Here is a 21,565-nt window from a genome sequence, read left to right as displayed (position 1 = left end):
GACATCTGTCCTCTGCCTCTCGAGTGATAGATTAAGTTGTGTATCAGTATATACCGCTGTATTTATTATTTTGTGATATGTGTTCATGTGTGCAGGAGCACCTTGGTGCTGGTGCACGTGCCATGTGTACACCACCGCAGATGTCCCTCTTCATAAGCCTTCCACCTTTGTTTTTAGACAGGGTCTCAATGGGATCTAGGGCTCACCGAGTCAGCTCTGCTGCTTGGTCGGCCAGGGAGCTCCAGGGAGGGATTCCCTGGCTTTCTTTCTCCAGCACTGGGATTGCAGGTATGCCCCATACCCTCCTTTTTCATGCGGGTTTTGATTGAACTCAGGGCCTCATGTTCACATGACAAACACTAGTTGCTGGAGCTCCCTACCCAGCACAACCCTTGACATAGTTCCCTATCTTTTCCTGTTTCTAGACAAAGCCTTTGCTTATTACTCAGAACCTGTAACCATTCAGTCTTGCAGTTTTCCAGCTCTCCGACTCCCCCTCTAGCCGTATTTCCTCTCCAGTTCTAACTTTCTAATTACTGTCTTCAACTACTCTGTTTTCTTTATTTCCCCACCTTGCGAGCTCATTCCCTGGAGCTGTTCCTTCCCTACACTCCCTTGATGATGTTCTCACGTCTCATGACTCACTAGGTGTGTGCTGGTGACTGTCTTATGGATATGTCCTCTGTGGTGTTTCATAGGCAATCCCAAAGCCATCATCTTCAGAATTGCGCCCCTAGTCGCTCTGTCATGGCTGCTTTTCTTCTTTTGTCTTTACTGTAAGTTTGTGGTGACTGTTCTGAAAGTGACCCTTGGCTTCCAGGTCTGTTACATCTACCTTCAGGATGTAACCAAAACTGTACTTAATAGTCCCCCGCTCTGTCCCCTCCCTGTTCACCATCTCATATCTAGGCTATTATAATAGGTTCTGTTTGTTTGTTTGTTTGTTTGAGACAGGGCCTTCGATGTAGCCTTGGCTGGTCTAGAACTCACTGTGTACAACAGGCTGACCCCAGATTCACAGAGATCTGCCTGCCTCAGCCTCCCAAGTGGTGAGATCAAAGGCGAGTGTCACCATGCCCAGCCTTATATGTTCTTAACTCTCTCCCAGTTTATCTTCCTGTTGCTTTGTTTTTCATAACACAGCTGGCTTGAACAAGAGTTTGCTTTTGGCTTCTTTTCACCTAGAACTTTTCAGGGGTTTTCTGTTTGAAGCATAATAGAAGGTCCTTGTTCTGACCCATGAGGCCTATGCTCTGGCTGTGACTAGCTACTTCTGTGACTGAGTCTCTCTGATCTCCAAATCTCACCGGCTTCTGAACTTTACTCCAGTTGTAGTAGTCAGCAGTAAACACATCCCATTGGCTCCTGACTGAGATTGCTCACAGCTCCCCCTCTCTCTACACTTGCTATAAAAAAAAAAATATTGGTTATATTGTGGGGGTGTTGGGAGCCAAACTCAGATCTTCAGACTTGGAGGCGGTGCCTTCAGCTGAGAAGTCTTGTCCTGCTGGCTTCACTCTTAATTATGTTTTGCTTTCTCGGTGGTATCATCTTCTGTTGTCCTGTGTCTAGCAACTATGTATCTAGAGACTGTTTACTTGGGCATCTTATGTCAGTCTTGGTTCTAAGCTCCCCATACTTGGAGGCAGACCCTTCTACCTTCTAGATTGCCAGCGTCAGGGCAGTGGTCGCCCTCCTTCCCTCCCTATTTCTGCTGGCAGTTTTCCCAGTCTAGATCTAAACCCTGCCATGCTTTAGCGCCTTTCGCTGGCCCCTGTCTTTATAGTTACCATTGCACATGGTTTTCTCATTACAGGAGGCAGCCTTCTGAAGACATTGCTAGGCTTTTCATAGAACCACTTTTAAAGACCGTTCAGAGGTTTGTTTGAACATGAAGAACAGTTTTAGAGCTTTGTAGAATATTTTTAAAAGACTATTGTTTCTTTCTTATGGTGCTGCAGATCAAACCCAAGCTCTCATGCACACTAGGCAAATGTTCCACACTGGACTGCACTTTAGCCTGTCTCTGTGGTCTCACTGTGTGCCTAGGCTGGCTTCAGACTCACTATCTAGTTCAGGCTGGCCGAGAGCCTTATGTCCTTCCACCTCGCACACTGTGTCTGACCTCCTCAAATCCTCTTTAGTCTGCATGTTTAATGTCTCAGCAGCATTCTGTGACCTCCACTTCCTCTTCTTCCTCTTCTTCCTCTTCCTCCTCTTCTTCTTCCTCCTCCTCCTCCTGCTGCTTTAATTATGCCCTCTTCACCTGCTGTTGTACCTCTGCTTGTGGAGTCATACTAGGTCTTGTATACCAATTTACTTTCCTAGAATAGCACCATAATTATTTTCTAAAATTCAGCAAACCAGGAGTAAGCAGCATAGGCCTGCCGTCTCAGCATTCTAGAAACAGAGACAGAGTTCAAGCCAGCCATGGCTACATAGCAGCGTATTTGAGATCAGCCTGGATACACGAGATCTCACTACAGTCAGGGACCAGCAGGATGGCCCGGTAGATAAAGCTGCAAGTTTGATGATCTGAGTTCAGTTCCCTGGGACTCCCGCCACCACACACTATAGAAGAAGAGAACTAACTTTCTCAAGTTGTCCTCAGACCTCAACATGTGTGCTGTGGCGTGTATGCTTACACACACACATACACAAAATAAATAAATAAATAAATAAGTAATTTTTAAATAAAAAATCAGACTAGATTATGACGTTCCCTCAGTTAAACGCTTTGGTGTAGGGCTAGAGAGCTGGCTCAGCAGTTAGCAATGCTTGCTTTTCTTGCAGAGGACCCGAGTTCAGTTTCCAGTTCCCGTGTCAGGCTGCTCACAGGCATCTTCAGCTCTAGCTCCAGGGCACTTGATGCCCTCTTCTGTCTTCTGGCATGTACACACACACACACACACACACACACACACATATCTTTAAATTTTCTTTTAAATGTTACTGTCACACACCTCTCCATGACCTCCGCAGGCATTTCTCTCTTAGCTCAGACTCACCTCCAGCAGACCTCACGTGCACCCGTGCTCCCCAGGACTCACATACAGCAGACTCACCTCCAGCAGACCTCACGTGCACCCGTGCTCCCCAGGACTCACATACAGCAGACTCACCTGCAGCAGACCTCATGTGGCACCTGTGGTCCTGAGACCAACTGTGTGATTAACATTGGAGTAAAGAAGCCTTAAAACTGATGGCCGACTCTCACAAATTATCTTTTTATTTCCCCAGAGGGTGCCATGGCACATTTCCCTTCTACATCCCACAAATAAATATGGGTATGGGGTTTCAGTGGTAGAGGGCTTACCCAACCTGCTGGAAGCCATGGATGGGTTAGATTACCAACAGTCACAGAGAGAGAGGGGTGGGGAGAGTTTCTCGTAGGCCTTGAAGGTCAGGAAAATCGTGTCTATTTAGACTTTGAAGTGGAGGGATTTTGCTGCCTGCCTTCTCCTGCCCTTCGCTGTTTGCCACGTGCTGCTCTGGGTAGTGTGTCGTTCTGCTTTCCATGTCCTGCCCGTCCTTTACCCACTGCACCTATGAGGTGATGGAATGTTTAACTTTCACAGATAAAGAAACCAAGGCACCAAGGTCAGATAGCCATGAGACAGTTCCTGGTCTTAGAAAGTTAATGGCTTAAGCAAGCCATTCCTTCAACTGAGAACTGCTACCATATTTTGAAGAGGTGGCAGGACAGTAGCAGAAGCAATGGGATTGTTACAGCAGAGAGGGAGGTAGAGAGTAAACGGGAGGTTGGTTGTCGTGCCGGGCGAGGTGGAAGATAGGAGGGCTGTGGAAAGACTCCTTCCAGTACTCCCTGCCAGAGACGTATTGAGTCGGTGTTACATCATACTCATTTGGAAGGCTTAAAAAGAATATTAGCCCACAGCCCTGTGCTGCTCCTGAATCAGATAGCCTGACACAGGGCCCCAGAATCTGTGGTGTAGGTCACAGGTTTTCCTGCTGTGCAGCCAGGCAAGGGAGACATTGGCTGGAGAGAAGGAATGAAGTAACTAGGAAAGATAATGTTGGAGAAAGTGAAGATTAGAGAAGCAAGTCCCAGTCACCCTGGCAAAGGTCAGGCTGGCGTCCTCAGAGCTCGATATGCTGAGTCACTGGGTGGGTCAGCAGAGATGTTTGTGTTTCTGGTGTTTTTGGGTATGACAACACATACTTGTCTGGGAGTTAGGGGAAGGAAAATCAGGAGCCTGGGCTTCCCAGAGACTTGAGGGTAATGGATAGCCCCTGTGTAAAAGGAAAGTTCAAGTCAGATGGCTTAGCCAATAAAGGCACTACCCACCCAGGCTTATGAGTTAATCCCTGGAACTCACCCAGTGAAAAGAAAGAACCAGATCCTGAAAGTTATCCTGTGATCTTCACATGTGTTACTCCACAGAAATAAGAGTAAATGTAATAAAAATGTTAGAGCCTCACAACATTTAGAGTAGCGATGGGAATGAGGTGTGTGGTGTGGGTGGGGTTAGGTGTGGTGCAGTGGTATACTGCCTGTCTAGAGTGGCAGGGTCCTGGGTTCAGCACCCAGCATCCAAAGGAGAAAGAAACAGTGCGGGTAAAGCATACAATTTGGTGACCCCTGCCCCATTGAGTTAGCTGTTGCTCAGAAAGTGACTGAGGTTAGAACCCAAACTGCATTCCCATCTGCCTCCTCTTGTACCAGCTAAGTACTTAAAATGACTGCGTTTCAGTTGCTAGCATGTTGGCCTCAGTACGGCTGGTTGGGAGTGAGCCCTGGGCCCATGGAACCTGTTGCAGTGTATCAGTTTAGTTTCAGCATCCTGTCTGGGTAGCTTTTACTTTCCCTGATGCAGAAAGCCCAAAACTAGCTGTCATATTGATAGGCCATTTTTACAAACTGCTGGGTTTTTTTAAAAGAAAAAAATCTGGTCTGTATTTTTAGTTTCTGAAAATTGAGCATTTGTTTTTTGTTTTGTTTAGATTTTTTGTTTGTTTTGATTTTTATTATTTGGACATAGACTTACTATCTCAGCAGATAGTAAGTCTTACTATCTCAGATTTGTGGTTTCCTGAGTCCGTCCATGATCCTTGCAAATCAATGCAAAACTGTTGAATGTGTGTAGGCCATGGAGTATCACAGTGATAAGTGTCCCTAACTGCTCCCAAGCTCTCAGGATTCTGTTAACACAAATTATTACCTTACTGTACAGGGCTGGACAAGTGCCTCTGGTTAAGGGCATATACTACTTACTCTTGCAGAGGACCAGAGTTCCAGTCCCAGCACCCGTTTCAGATGGCTCACAGTTTGCCTATTACTACAGCTCTGGGAAGCCAACTTTGGCCTCCACAGGCACTCGTATACGCATGCTCATATCCACACAGAGACACACACACACACGTAATAAAAAAATAAATGAGACTGTAAAGTACTATTAGACTAGTCACAGTCTTTTTACAGTTTGGTTTGTGACTACCAGAAGTTACCTTGTAGATTTTGCCACTTGAAGGAGGGAAATTGAAATGTATTAGTTGACATCTCTACTTAAGTTATCAGTGGTTTTCTTAATGTGACTTTTAAAGCTAGCTCTTAAACATTGCAATCGGTTTTTAGGTATATCTTGTAGTGTTACAGTCAGGATGCACTTTTGCTACAGATGTACTTTCTGTTTGTCCTCAGTGCCAGGACCCTCCAATGACAGTGGCATCAGCATCACTGTGATCCTGATGGCCTGGATGGTGATCGCCATGCTCCTCTTCCTACTGAGGCCTCCTAACCTGAGGGGCTCCAGCCTTCCTGGGAAGCCCTCCAGTCCTCACAGTGTAAGAGTTACCATCGATCCTTTGTGACTGCTGGGGGGTTGCTTTGGCTGAAATACTGAAGTTATCAAGAGGAAGACTTAATTCTTGGACTGAGTCCTTCAGTGTAGTCATAAATTTTTCAGTTCCCAGTTGTCTTCTGTGGAAATGAACATAAAAACAAAACAAAAACAACAGCAACAACAAAAACCAGAGCTAGATGTGGCTCCTATGTGTAATCCCTGCACTTGGGAGGGTGTGCCAGGAGGAGTGCCACAAGTTCTAGGCCACCTTGTGCTACAAAGTGATATCTTGTTTCAGGGAGGGGATGAGTATTTATAAAATTACACAGCATCCAGAAAAAAAAGTTGGGCTAGAGAGATGACTCAGCGGTTAAGAGCCCTGACTGCTCTTCCAGAGACCCTGGGTTCAATTCCTAGTACCCATATGGTATTTCACAATGGTCTGTAGCTCCAGTTCTGGAGAATCTGACACCCTCCCGCAGCCATATGTGTAGGCAAAAGATGTACAGAAAATAAAAATAATTAAGAAAAAATGTTTCCAGGCTAGGACTGTGTAGTGATATGTGTAGTAAAGCCTTTATGTCTGGCTTTACATGAAATGTTGCTACACCTGTGACTGGCATCCATCAACAGGGATGTGGCTTACTTTGTAGACTGCTTGCCTAACATGTATGAAGCCCTGACTTGGCTCCTCAACACCTCATAAACAGGGCATGGTGGCACACACCTGTAATCCCAGCCCCAGGCAGGTGGAGATAGGACATCAAAAATTCAAGATCACCCTTTGCTACATAGCAAGTTAGAGCCTAGCTTGCTTCCCTGTGGGAAACCCTGTCTCAAAACACCTTTCTTCTTCATGAAGAGACCACGTGTTAGAACACATGTTAGATTCATGTTACTCTACGAATTCTGTTATTCAGCCTTCCCAGTGCTCAGCCTTGTCAATGTTAGAATTTGTAAGCAATTCTTCATCTAAGAGGAAAGCAGGCATACAGTGAGAACTGGCCATACCATGGAGCTTTTAGGAGAGTGCAGACATGTTCTGTGCTGGTCGAGCTAAGAATGGCTTTATTGGCACATGAGGGTTTATATTCTCAGTTCAGGGCTAGCCTACTCTACACAGTGAGACTTCATCTGTCTTAGAAGAAAAGGAAGACTGATTTAGTGTACTTTAGGCTTTTCCTGGAAAGGGGACTGTGCATAAAAAACTTGAAGACGGAAAGTCTGTCTTTCTTAGCCTTTCCCCATGCCTTACATTCTGTGTATACCTTTATTGTTTTTGTGTCAGGGAGCAATTTCTTCAATGTTTAGAGAAAGAAATCCAACTTAACTTGACTTAGAAGCCATCACAAGTGACAGACCTTATTGGTCGTAGGAACAGTGGTCCCTGTGTCCTAAGCAAGGAACAGAAAAAACCAAACCACAGTAGAAAGGCCGCCCACCTTACAGAGCATGCTGGCTAAGTAAATAAAGCCTTCCTGGCAACCCTCCTCCCTCCCTCCCTCCTCACCTTTCTTTGAGATAAAGTCTTACTATATGGCCCAGCTAGCCTTGAACTCATTTTGTAGCTCAAGCTAACCTCAACTCTTGATCCTCCTTTCTCAGCCCCTATAGTTTGGCATGGCTTTCATCTCTTCTCTTAGCTCAGGTGCTGGCTGTTGCAAGTTGCAAAAAAAAAACAAAAACAAAAAACAAACAAACAAACAAACAAACAAAAACAAAAAAAACAGTTTAAAGGTGATTAAATGGATTTATTGGTTTACACAGCAAAACTTCAGTCAGGTTCAGTGCTGAGAAAGTTTAACAGCATGAAGCAGACTGTGCTTGTACACAACTGTGACCCCAGAACATAGACTACCTAGCAAATCCCCAATGTCTCGAAAAAGAAAAAAAAAATTAACAGTGCTATCATAAACCAAGTTTCTGGGCTGAGGAGATACAGCTCAGTTGGTAGAATACTTGACCAGTGTGCACAACCTCTGAGATACATGAGACCCAGTCTAAATACACACATACGTGCATACATACATACATACATACCCGTTCTAAATACATATATACATACAAGCATGCATGCATAGCCAGTTTCTTTCCTCTTACTCCAGGCTGCGTTGTAAGCGGGCTTCCCTTACAGCGGTAGGAAGGTTGCCACAGCACTGGAGTTACATTCTAATAGACGTTCCACAGTGAGACAGAAGTCTCTACTTGTGAGTGTGCTGCACTAAGCCAATCACATTCCCAGAAAGCTTGATACTACCTCCAGGAGGCTGGGATAATCCTGGTACTGTTGCAGCTTCCCTTCCATACCACAGGCAAGGAGCAAACCCTGCCAAACCACAGTATTTCCCATGTAAAACCTCGAAGACAGCAAGTGCGACTCAGGTGGGGACAGGTGCGATGCCCCTTCGTGACTCATGGAATGTGTTAAAGTCACTTAACCCATTGTTTTTTTTTTTAATGCCAGGGACAGGACCCGCCAGCCCCTCCAGTGGACTAACGTCCTGGCGTGGGAAGCAGCGATTGTTTAACACCCTGCACGACCGAACGACTGAAGATGACCAGGCACTAACTGTCTCCTTTTCCATCTGCAGTTTGGATGGTATTGTTTTCATGAGCTTCTAGAAATTTCACTTGCCAACTGCCTTTTGCTTCCTGTGTTGCCACAGTCTTTATTTACAGTATACCTGAGTAAATGATTCTATTGAAAAGTCGAGGACTTTGTTGGTTAGCCTAAGCTTAAACATTCCACTCGTCCTCCCTGGAACCCTGACCGTCTGTGGTGGCTTCCGGCCCAGCTGAGGGAAAATGGAGATTTCTGCATTTAACTATTTTAAGTGGTTTTGATAGATTTTAATTCTTTTCATAAGGTATTTATTTGGGGTTGTCTGGTATGAGTGACAGAGCCATGCTGTAGTTACTTTACTGTGGCAGTTTATCCGTGGGTGGCAGTTTTCTGTATCCTTGGGACAGTGACACTTTCGAGCATCTCCTTACAACCTCCAGCTGGCTCACATGGCTAGAATAGGGAAAGCAAATGGGTTATTTACTAATTTTTTTTTAATTTCCATTAAAATTTTCTGATGTTAAGAATACTTTAAATAAACATGATTGATTAATATAGTGGTTGGTTTACAATCCGTTGTGTGTCATTGAAAGCCACTGTATGCTAGCCTTACTCGGCTCATGATACTTGTTTTGAAGTGAGTGTCTCTGCAGCAAGCTTCTCTTCCATTCTAACACTGGTAAAATGAAATCATCTGTATGTGGGGCTGACAGTTTCATACCCGTGGCTTAATTTCATACCTTTTTTTTTTAATTTAAAAAAATGAGTCTTTTGCTGCCCTTCTGACTGATGAGGAGAAAAGCCTTTAATCTGAGGTCTCAGTTTATTCCAAGGGAAAGGAGGAAAATGACAAACGAGAATATTTTTGTCACCTCTCAGCTCAATTCTGTTTCATAGTGGGACGCCGATGCATCCAAGCTGGAAGGAACATTGGTAACTGAGATTTCAAAATGTGTTTAGCCAGTCAGGGCTCAAAAGCAGTGACTACAGACTGCATTAAACAGGCCCGGATGGCCTGGACTCTTCCCTCCGAGGAATCACTGCAGGGGACTTGTCGGGGCCAGAACATATTTTGTTATCAAGACTCCTCGGACAGTCTAGGCTGCCAGTGTACAGAGCTGAGACGCCGTTTGTGTGAACTAAATAAACGTCTACCACACTGCATCACTGACTGCCCTGTGATCCAATTGTGTGACATTTTGCCTATTTCCCCCAACCTATGGTTATCGAGATCTGGGCCATTCGCACTGTTAAGGGCATCTCTTTGTCCTGTGTGGTACTCCTGGCTACTTGTGCTCTTCCTGGCACACTTGGCTTTGTGCTCAACACTTATAAGTGTTACAATAATATAACCACCTCTTAGCTACTCGTGTTTATAAGGAGTGACTTAACCAGGTAAGTTAAATTCTGAACAAATGAATAAAACAGGGTAAGGGATCTCTCTCTTGTTGGGGCCACCCAGAAGTTTTATCCACTTCGTAGCCAGTAGCCAGTTTAACACGAAAGCCAGATATGGTAGCAGTCTTGAAACCAGACTAGGCTACATAGTGAAATTTCAGGTAGGTTGGGCTGCATGGGAAGACCTTGGCTCACAAAGGGAAAAAAATGGCATGAGGGACTTAACCTGAGCCAACCTAGAACGGCCTCAGGTGGATCTAAAGCTGTAGTGTTTCTTCTCCTGTCCTCAGCCTCTGAAGGCTGCACACATCCCAACAGTGCTTTCTAACCTGCTGATGGCTTCACGAAGTCTGTCTCACAAATAGTTGAGACTTCACCTTGGATTAGAATAAAAATGTCGAAGGGTGGAGAGAAGGCTCAGCACTTAAGAGCACTGGCTGTTCTTCCAGAGGACCCAGGTTCAGTTCCCAGCACCCACATGGCAGTTCACACCTGTCTGTAACTCCTCCCTCACATAGGCATACAGGCAGGCAAGAGACCAATGAGCATAAAATAAGAATAAATTATTTTTTTAATGGAGAAAATGTGGATACAGAACATCTAGTATTAGAGACCTGGAAAAGTAGATTCTTATTCTAGGTATTCATTTCTACCACATACACTTACATCTAAATGTCATAGCTTGTTCCTATGTAAACCCTCTAGTAAGTTAGTAACACAGCCTCGGTTGTTTTAAACCCGGTAAAGATTTTACTTTCTGACATAGAAGTGGCTTAGTTATGTGTTCATCAGATGTACATATGATCACAGTTGCATGAAAATCTGGTCCAGCTGGGTGGTGGTGGCGCATGCCTTTAATCCCAGCACTTGTGAGGTAGAGGCAGGCAGATTTCTGAGTTCGAGGCCAGTCTGGTCTACAGAGTGAGTTCCAGGACAGCCAGGGCTACATGGAGAAACCTTGTCTCGAAAAACCAAACCAAACCAAACCAAAAAAAAAAAAAAAAAGAAAAAAGAAAGAAAAGAAAATCCAATCCAGATTTTTTTTTTTTTTTGAGACAGAGATTCTCTGTGTAGCTCTGGCCTCAAGCTCAGAGATCCACTTGCTTCTGCCTCCCCAGCTGGGATTAAAGGCATGTGCCACCACCACCTGGCCTGATCCAGGCGTTTCAATGCCTGTTAACAGTTGAATTTCTTTGAGAAGTACTTGGCCTTGGGTTTTTACCTTTAATCTTTGTTATTTTTGTTTTCTTTGGTAATTTTTTCTATATTCCTAAAGTGATAATATCTTGCATAGAATATTATATTAGCCCAACTAATTTGTTATTCTCTTTATTGAGTTTCTACATGTGGCCCTTTAATCTAGCATATTTGTACACCATTATTTGGCTTGCAAAGATTCACTTGATCTGTAGCTACAGTTCTCTTAGAATAAAGTTAAAGAGAAAGCTTACAGTCTTGACTTTGGGCCATCCATGCCACCTAGAAAGTTCATTTGAGAGTCCCTTCATACTGTTTCATACAAAATCTAGTAGTTTTGTTTTTCTGTTTTCCACATGGGACAGTTTAACATCGGGTCTGTTTTTAAAGCAGAAATTTGATCATGTATCTAAACACTATCCCATGCTTAAGAACTCATGTCTTACAATGTACAGAGGTTCTCCAGAGTCACTTTTGAGTATCACTGTCCCATGGTTCCATTTAGTGTCTGTAATAGTATTTATGGAATTATTAGTATCAGACTTTTAAAGGAATTGTGGAAGTCTGTCATTCTAAATGAAAAATTGTCTCTCTCTCAGTGATTTTTTTTCTTAAGTTTGACCAGATCACTTTAAAACACAAAACAGCAACTTGAAGAAGGAAAATGACAAATGGTTTCAATTTTGTCATTGCAATAGAAAATAGGGGTAGTCTTATATTTCTCAGTGAAGACTCCTGTGTATCATTACATGTCCAGTGATTATTTTGTTAAAGGCAAAGGGTTCATGTGATGTACTAAATGTAATTTGCTGTTTCTCAATGTGTAAATCATGCCAAACAAATCAGCCCGTGCCATCTAGCCTTTGGTATTAATCTTTTACTGAGTACTTGGATTGGGGTTAAGGGCTTGTACTATGCACTTTTTATTAATGAATAAATAGAAAATGTTAGTAACACTTTGTTTTCTGTTTGGCTTTTGTGGAAAAAGATACGATACTCTCTACTTGATAAAATGTTAATACCCTATGTTAACATTTCTCGGTACAACTTTTCAACTCAAGATGTTCCCAAGAAATAAGGAAAGTATTTAGATGATAGCTCTGGATGAAGCCCAGCTGTTAGAGTGTCTTCAAGCATGAAGCTCTGGGTCCTATCTCCCACAGTTCGTAAGCCAGGCACAGTGGGATACACTGATAGTCCCAGCACTTGGGAGGTAGAGGCAGGAGAATCAGGGGTTCAGGGTCACTGTGCCATAGCAGGCTTGAAGCCAGGTTGGGATGCAGGAGACCTTGTCAAAAATTTAAAATAGAGCAAAAAGTTTAGGGTCAGCATTCAGAAGAAAAAGTTCTAAGAACCTTTAGGAAGTTAAATTACATTTTTTTAGTTATCGTTTTCTTCCTAGAAAATGTCAAATAGACATTCTCTTTGAGGGAGTAACATGCAGTAGTATTTATTTGGGCAGACGTGTACCCAGAGCTATACTGCACTAAAATCACACAAAGCACACAAACGTAAAAATTTGCTTTCACTCCAGCCCGGAATGTGTCCAGACACAAAGATCATACTAGCATAAGGACTTTTGTTTCCAGGTCACTGGTACTGTTTAATCTGGACAGAGGTAGTTGAACTGGTTAGTTGAACAATTAGAAGATCTTGGTATTGGGCCAGTCCTGGTGGTTGATTTTTTTCTGACAGAGAGTGAAACACCAGCATTTTGCTGTGTATCTGTAAGTCTGTATCTCATCATCAGAGAAAGTGGCAGTGGCTTTCAGTTTATGCATAAGGTCCTGTCCCAATCAGTTCTCTGTTGTTAAGCGTCCTTCAAATGAAGTCCAGCAACTGGTCCTGCTTATACCTTTAAATTTTTCTAACTTTTATAAATTTGGGGACAACCGGATGACAAAGGAAATCTTTTTAGTAGCTTTCTGTAAGCATTTAAAAAGGACCTAGCATGGAGAAATGATAAGATTGCTTCCTGATCCTGGTACCAGTTTCTGTGCATGATATGTTTTTGAGACAGTCTCAGTATGTAGGCTAGCCTCTCTGGTGCTAGGGTTGCAGATACATGTCAAGCTTAGCTAAATATCTTAAATGGTACTAAAAGACCCAGCTACTGGGAATGCTGAGGCAGGAGGATTTTTTGAACAAGAATCCTTCTAAAACACAGAACACTAGGCTGATGTAGGTAGCATAGTGGTAGTTTGGTTAGTAGGCACAAGGTGTTCAGTTCATCCCAGCACCACCAAAAAATCCTAAAATTTTATGGGGCTGAGGAGGTAGCTCAGTTGCAGAAGTGCTTCTCCGTAAAGGTGAGGACCTGGGTTTGGATCAACACTCAGGGTAAAAGCTGGGTGTGGTGGTAAGTGCCTTAATCCCAGTGCCAGGGAGACAGAAAAGGAGGATCCGAGGGGCTTGCTGGCTAGCTGCACTGGCTGAATCAGTGAGTTATGGAGTCAGTGAGACACGCTGTCAAAAACTAAGATGATTGATGAAGGAAGGACACCACACCAGCTTCTGGCCTCCACACACTTACCCATTTGCAACTCACATGTGTCCCTATTTATGCACATACATGTTCACACGCATGCACCAGACACAAAAACAAATTTTGCGAAGTATGTGACTTCTTGGAGGCATTAGTTCAATCTAAAGTTTCTCACGTATGGGGCTGGGAAGCTAGCTCAGTTGTCAGGCGAGGGCTTGCTTCATGTACACTAAGCTTACGATTTCATCTCCAGGACTGCATACAACTAGGTGTGGTGGCTCATGCCTTTAATCCCAGCACTCACAGATGAAGACAGAAAAATCAGACAGTCAAAGACATGCTGGGCTACACAGCTAGGGTTATGTCACCAGTAGCTTGAAGCTCTTGTCTATCAAAACGTCCTACGGTGCCCATTCTGGGCTATAGTACTGGTGATACGTAGATCAAGGGTCAAGAAAGCTGCAGAAGCACAGGCCCAGTTGATGAAACTCTTTCTAGGGTTCCCTTGCCAGCGTCCCTGAACTACCTTGTAAAGCCCCAGATGCACTAAGACTGCTGTGGTTGGACAGTGTGGGAACCAGACTCAGGACATTGACCTCCCGCTGGGAGAAATTCACCCTATTAGGCAGACAGTGGCACCTTAGGTCAGTGCCTGGTGTGTAGTATCAGAAACACTTCATGAGCTGCTCTTCGATCCACCTTGTCCTGAAGAATTAAATGTGCCAACATCTGTAGGATCTGCATGATTTCACAGACCAGACGAGAGAGAGAGAGAAAAAAAAAAGCCTTCTATCGATTTTATTATCTTGCAGCTAAACCAAACATGTAACCCTCCTGCCTTCATGTTCCAAGTGTTGGAATTGCAAGTGTGTTTAAACACACCGAACTAGTACATGCTGCTACAATCTAAAGTATAAAACATCCGTGAGCTCTACTGATGTAATTAAGTCATTGAATAAAAGAAAGCAAAGTGTTAAAAAAAAAACCCTCATTCTAGAGCTTAGAAGCCCAAGCTAACACCATTCCTTCTTGACCACTAGTATTTATACTCATGGGCTGGAATTAGCTGATACCGAATTCCATTACAGTAGAACTACTTTTAACACCTTTTGTCCTAACTCCCATGGTTGGGCGGTTGGTTCACTCATGTTAGCCTGTCCCTTCTCTTCCTTCCTTTCCTTCTTTTGAGGGTATGTGGATCTGGGTAGGAAAGTTAAGGCAGAGCTTCATATATGCTCTGCTATGGAGCAAGCCCACCTACCCAACCTGTGTTTCCTGTCCTGACTCACACCACGTACCTACACAACAACCAGAAAAACTGAGCCTTTTATCTCCACTGCTAATTATTTCTTTATGCCCAGTGACTCCAAAGTTTGCATTTGCCTTTCGAGGCCCTGTAAGACAGAGACTTTATTTCTGAGCTTGTTTGGCCCAATCTTGTGATTCTGTTTTGATCCCCTGGGAACGGCAATTCTATTTCAGTCTCAGGCCCTTTATACTTGTTGCTGCCGTCTCTCCCAGAACGTGGCATTGTTCAGGTCTCAGCTCAGATATCATCTCAGAAATTTTTTTTTTTTTTTTTTTTAATCTCAGAGAATTCTTAAAGTGATTACTGGTTCCTGAAATGATCTCACACCCTTTGTTAGCTTTTGTACTGTGTGACTGTCTGTACCTTGTTGTGTATATGAATTGCTGGGAGTTGAACTCAGGGCTTCGAACGGATCATTTTTCTTGATGACCAGGAAGTTCAGTTATGTGAAGAATGAATATTCACACTACTAACATTTACTTCTCTTTTCGACAAATCTTCCTTATTATTAATTGCTAAAATATATTTTAATTTTCTTCGAGACAGTGTCTTGCTTTGTGCCCCAAGCTAACCTTAAATGGTCTTTCTGCCTCAACCTGTTGAGGCCTGAGGCTTCAGGTAAGCACAACCATGACCAGCTGACAGTGTTTTTAACTCCCTGGTCTGAGTATGTTTTAACACACAGCTATTTATTTATTTATTTATTTATTTATTTATTTATTTATTATTTCATGTGCATTGGTGTTTTGCTTACATGGATATGTGTGTGAGGATGTCAGATCCCTGGAACTGGAGTTATAGACAGCTTTAAGCTGCCATGTGGGTGCTGGGTATTGAACCTATGTCCTCTGGAAGAGCAGCCCAGTGCTCTTAACCACTGAGCCACCTCTCCAGAGCCAAAACACAGCTTTTGTATTATTGGGATGAACTCTAGCTGTGAGTCACTGGTGAAGGATGTGCACAGCATAGGTCAGAATGTGGCAGACTACAAACATTACCTCATGGAGGAAGGTGAAGATGGTATAAGAAACGGTTCTCTCAGTACATAAAGGGTATCGTAACTCTAGACATGAAGGAGAAGCCTAAGAAAGCTTATGTGCTACCGTGAGAGAATCCAGTCAATGAGAAGCCCAAGATTGGAGAAGAAAAAGAGGTGGAACTGTCCCCAAATGTCCCTTGACTGGAAGAAAGATGAGATTGCTCAAAAGAAGGTGAGCTGTTTCAGAACTCAGGAATGGTTTTGGAACGGGCTTCAGAGAGCTAAAGCATTCGTCCTCTTAAAGACAATAAACTTATTGACCAAGCAGGGGCCAGGGGGTGGGGTGGGGGGGGGAGGCTGTTTGAAGCACCAAATGGCTCAGTGGTAAAGACACTTACCACCAAGCCTGATGACCTGAGTTGGATCCCTGGGACCCACAATGTGGGGGTAGAGAACCAACTCTCATAAACACCCACACTCAAGGTTTCACGTCATGTTCCTTTGGGAGTATGGCCACTGGTAGGTTGCCCATGCTTCAGTGTGTGCCTTCATACACCTGTGCATACAGACAGCACTACTTACACTGAGTGGGTTATTTTTAAAAAGCTTTCAGGTCTTGGTTCCAAGATAACAACAAGACAATGGTTGTCTCAACTTCCTGCAGCTGATTCATAGCAGGACCTGCATGCACCCAGTCCATGCCCAAGGACAAGGTCGTTAGGAAGTTCATCATTGCAAACAGTGAAGGCCACTGGCATCAGGGATGTATGTGCTGGGTGTTTGTGTGCTTCCCAAGTCAGTGCTCTTAACCTCGGAGCCATCTTTGCAGCCCAAGACCCAGCTTCTTAAGGACAGAAAAGAAGCCACGTTCCAGGGGAAATGAAAAGGAAATCATACTTTAAAAAAAAGACATGAAGTTGGGAGGGGGACTTTCTTGCAATGTTTGGGGGAATTTGGATGAGATGGTGGATATGCTCAAAACACATTGTATACATGTATGAAATTCTCAATAAGTAAAATATTAAGCATTCATCTGATACATAGACAAAACACCCATACATATAAGAAAACAGAAAATATATTGAAAACGCCTGCAATCCCAGCAGTTAGGAGACAGAGGGAGATGGATCTCTGAATTTGTGACCAGCCTGACCTGTGTAGCAAGTTCTAGGCCAGGCAGAGAGATACAGAGAGACCAGTTCAAAATAAGAATCTCAGTACATTTATTTATTATGTGTATGCATGTATATATGTACGTATGTAGAGAGTTTTATATGTACAACGTCTGCAGACAACTGCCTTGGACAAAGGGCATTGGATCCCCTAGAACTGTAGTTAACAAACTGTTATGAACTCCCTTATGCTAGGAAGCATACTGGGGTCCTCTGCAAGAGCCGTAAGTGCTCTGAATTGCTGGGCATCTCAAGCCTTGTACATGTATTTCCTACTCACATCTCCTGAGAGCTTCAGATCATATCTGCTCATCTAAACTTTGAGAAGTAGGCTGGCTGGGCTGGAGAGATGGCTCAGCAGTTAAGAGCAGTGACAGCTCTTCCAGAGGTCCTGAGTTCAATTCCCAGCAACCACATGGTGGCTCACAACTATCTGTAATGGGATCCGATGTCCTCTTCTGGTGTGTCTGAAAACAGTATCAGTGTACTTAACATAAAACAAATAAATTTTTAAGAAAAAAAAAGAAAAAGAGCCGGGCAGTGGTGGCACACGCCTTTAATCCCAGCACTTGGGAGGCAGAGGCAGGCAGATTTCTGAGTTCGAGGCCAGCCTGGTCTACAGAGTGAGTTCCAGGACAGCCAGGGCTACACAGAGAAACCCTGTATCGAAAAACCAAAAAAAAAAAGAATAGAATGGCTTACAGGGTCCATCCAGAAGTCATGGCCACCAATCCAGTGATAGTTTTGATGATTGCACCACACCCAAGTGGCCGCCTGTAGTAGGGAGTTGGGTAGAGATGTGTGGAGCTAATTTCCATCATAAAGAGATGCTTTAAGAACCTCAGGCTGTGGGTGGTGTTTCTTTTGAACTGAGTAAAAATCAGTTAGGGAAGGGTGGACAGGAAAGTCCCTAGACTCGGGCTGAGCTCTGGTAGAGGAAAGGAACAAGGAAGTAGAGGAAAGGAAGCAAATGGAAGTGAGGGCAGTACACTGTCTCATAACCTCAGAAGAAACCAAGCCTCCAAGAGGCAGATCAACCAGTCAAATTGTGCAGAGGCATTCAACCGTGGCGCAAAGCTGCACACGGAGCCAGTGGACACGGCTCTGTGACTAGTTGCTGACCCGGGTCCCATCCTTGGGACTCAACACGGTGAAGGAAAAGAACCAACTCCCTCAGGTTCTCTGACCTCTGCACGTGCATGGTAGCACATCCAACCCCATGGACACAGTAAATAAGTTTAAAAGAATTTCAGTTGGACATTTTGGGTAAAGAGATTTATCGATGTACTTAAAAAGAATGTCAGTAGAAAGGAGAAATCATGAGCAACCTTTTGGAGTTTTACCATGAGTGGAGGTAGAGAATTCAGAAAACCACTTCAGTGGGAAATCGACTTGAACTGGACTTGAACTCACTATGTAGCCAAGGACTTTGATCTTCTGATCCTTAGGGGTCCATCTCTCCAGTACTGAGCATACAGGTGTGCTCTACCACACCTTGTTTGGTCACAGCTCTCCCTGAACACCCTCCTACCTTCCACCCACATTGATGACCTCGCTAGGAAAATTGACTGTTAGAGACTATCAGGATTAATCCTGTCCGTCCCACACCTGCTAGTCACTATCCCAGGTCATCATTCTGCCTCTCTTTCTACAAGGTCTTGTTTTTCTCCTTAGCTGGTGCATTCTCAAACTCTTATGTCCCAACCTAAACTCAGAGACACCATCAGCAAAAGGCCTGCATGCCCAGCTTTTTCTTTGAGTACTCCATTCACTGAAACCTGAATCCTCCTGATGTTTGGTTTTGACCCTGGGACAAGAACTAAAATACATATCAAAGTAGACAAGGCTTCCAGGTTCTCCCAGCATCCCTCAGTCCCAACCTGAAACACTCTGCCCCCAACTGGTGTGCCCTTCCCCCAGAGGCTTGAATTGGCTGTTTCACCTGCAGAGAAATAACTTCTCACCTAAGGGCAGTGGCTCTCCATTCTTGAAAATGGAGGCTCTTTTCTTTCCCATCTCTGTCCAAAGGTTATAAAGATGAACTGAGCATGGTCGCAGTGTCTTATGTTTACTGCTGTACAATTTGGTCTCTCCCTAAAACTCCCAACACAATGGACATTATGGCACACACCTGTAATCCCAGCACTTGGAAATGAGAGGCAGAACAAGTTTAAGACCATCCTCACGGGAAGATTTAGGTTGGGCTAGAGAGATGGCTCTGCAGTTAAGAGCACTAACTGCTCTTCCAGAGGACTGGGTTCAATTCCTAGCAATCACATGTTAGGTTCTGACACCTTCACACAGGCATATATATATATATGTATATACATAGAAAGCAAGCTCAGCAAACCAGGGAAAGCAAACCAGTAACATCCCTCCATGGCCTCTGCATCAGCTCCTGCTTTCTGACCTCCTTGAATTCCAGTCCTGACTTGCTTTGGTGATGAACAGCAATGTGGAAGTGTAAGCTGAATAAACCCTTTCCTCCCCAACTTGTTCCTTGGTCATGATGTTTGGAATAGAAATCCTGACTAAGACACCTGGCCTACATGAGACCCTATGTTGCTTTTTTAAAAAAATCAAGGTCACTAACTTATGCAGCACAGTTCACTTGGCATTCATAACTTCTTGAGTGTGTTCTGTATTTCCCTCTTCATCCCTCGAATTCTCAGCCTCCCTCCCTCCTTTTTGGCAGGGTTACTGCTGATGGGACCCAGGGCTTTATGATACTAAACACAGTCTATCATTGAGCTGCCCCTCCAGCCCCAAAACATCATGTTTCTAACTCTAGACTTGAACCTTAACAAAAATAGGTTATCAAAAGTGAGAAAGAAAGCATTGAGGACTCTTGGCTGCTTAGAGGGGCTGCCCTCAAAGCCCAAACCCCTTTGCTTGGCACCCAGAACTTTTTGCCTGGATAGTGGGTCCCAGGAAGGTTTCCCTTGTTTTAAAGACAAACCTTCGGTTTGTAATGGACTAGTCTCAGGCACTTTTAGAAGAGGTATGGATAGAATTCAAGAAGCTGGAAATGGATTCTATAAAATGCATTTCGCATTTGTCCAAAGGAAAACTAGCTTTTATTGTCAGAAATAAGAAGTTTCAGTCAGGATGGAGAAATAGCTCAGAGGGTAAGAACACTTGCTGAACAAGCATGAAGGCTTGAGTTCAGATCCCAGCACCCATGTAAAAAGCCTGGCCCGGCCATGTGCTTGTGGAAGGTAGAGAGGAGTCGCCATGGCTGCCTGCCCAGCAGCCTAGCTCCAGTTTCAGTGAGACATTCTCTAAGGAATTAAGTAGAAGAGAAATAGAACAGAATGCAACATGGCTTCTGACCTTGCACGGACACACACACAGACACACACAGACACACACAGACACACACAGACACACAGAGAGAGAGAGAGAGAGAGAGAGAGAGAGAGAGAGAGAAAAAGAGAGAGTGATACTTCTTTGGCCTCAAATAGAGACATGAATGTACCAGACCCACACACCCAAATAAAAGTCTCATCCTTGGTGTAGTATGACGGTAGGACGGTGGGGGGGTGACGGGAGGACATTACCAAGGTCTTTATAACCTTTTACTTTGAAATATCTCTGGAGACTGTTCCACTCTGAGTCACATGGCTGCCATCTTAGGCAGCTCCTTTCCGTTCCACGTGACTGAGGGGCTCTGGCAGTCATTGTCACCTCTCTCTAACTGCCCCATTTCTTCTAGCTAACACCTGTGTTTTCTTTAGGAGCGAAGCTATCTCAGTTTGAGGAGGTGGTTATGGCCTGCTCTGCTAATTATTTTCCCTGTATCTAGTTTTTGAGTCAGGGTATTTTGTAGCTTAGGCTGGCTGTGCAACTGAGGATTGTTGGGTTTCAGACTTGGGACAAGGGGCTCATATTTTACATACCAAAGTGCACCTGGCCTCCAGGTTTTCTGCATCCCTCAGTCCCTACTTGTTACAGGGTGTGGTTCCCATACCCACCCTCTGCCCTAAACTTTCCAGCCTGGGGCTGGGCTTCCCCTCCTCCAGAGGCTCTTCTCTCTCTCTCTCTCTCTCTCTCTCTCTCTCTCTCTCTCTTTCTCTCTCTCTCTTTCTCTCTCTCTCTTTCTCTCCTCTCTCACTTCCCCTCTTCCCACGTACACATGGTCTTTCTCTTCCCCTTCCTCCTTGTCTCCCCTCTCCATGGCAACTCCCCTGGCCTCCTTCCTTGGGACCAGTGAACCTGCCCCAGAGCAGCTTCCCAATACATCTGCCTTTCTGTACTCTAATCTGACTTCATTGGCTCATTTCACCAGCAGAGAATAACTTATCATCCATGGCCCTGACCTGATCCTCTTGCTGTCTTGAGTCATCCTGTCTTGAGTGCTAGGAGACCTATGATATATCATCATAAAGACTTTTAGCTTTGCATGGTGGCATACCCCTTTAACCCCAGCACTCAGGAAGCAGAAGGAGGCAGATTTTTGAGTTCGAGGCCATCCTGATCTATATATGAGTTTCAGGCCAGCCAGGATTACATAGCAAGACCCTGTCTCAATGCACTCTCCAATAAAAAGTTTATAATTTTGTATATATTTGTGTGATTATTTGATATTTCCCAAAGAACAAAATAATATTTATACAGGCAAACAATGTGTTATTCTTTACTCACAATGAGAATCCCAG

At 44.1% G+C, this 21,565-nt stretch overlaps 1 protein-coding gene across 2 annotated transcripts in view; it reads left to right on the top strand.

Moving 5' to 3' along the window:
* Positions 1 to 9,531, top strand: part of Smim14 (small integral membrane protein 14) — a 46,715-nt gene extending 37,184 nt beyond the window's left edge. For both annotated transcript variants that reach the window (XM_028765218.1, XM_028765219.1), the window contains exons 4-5: positions 5,663 to 5,805; positions 8,269 to 9,531. In XM_028765218.1, coding sequence (XP_028621051.1) covers positions 5,663 to 5,805; positions 8,269 to 8,301 — 176 coding nt within the window. In that variant the 3' untranslated portion in view covers positions 8,302 to 9,531. The remainder of the gene's footprint in view (positions 1 to 5,662; positions 5,806 to 8,268) is intronic.
* The last annotated feature ends 12,034 nt before the right edge of the window (positions 9,532 to 21,565 follow it).

Source organism: Grammomys surdaster, unplaced genomic scaffold, assembly GCF_004785775.1.
Source record: "Grammomys surdaster isolate TR1022 unplaced genomic scaffold, NIH_TR_1.0 150, whole genome shotgun sequence".
Taxonomy (NCBI): domain Eukaryota; kingdom Metazoa; phylum Chordata; class Mammalia; order Rodentia; family Muridae; genus Grammomys; species Grammomys surdaster.
Note: the sequence above shows the minus strand (reverse complement) of the source record. Positions and strands in the feature narration are given on the sequence as shown.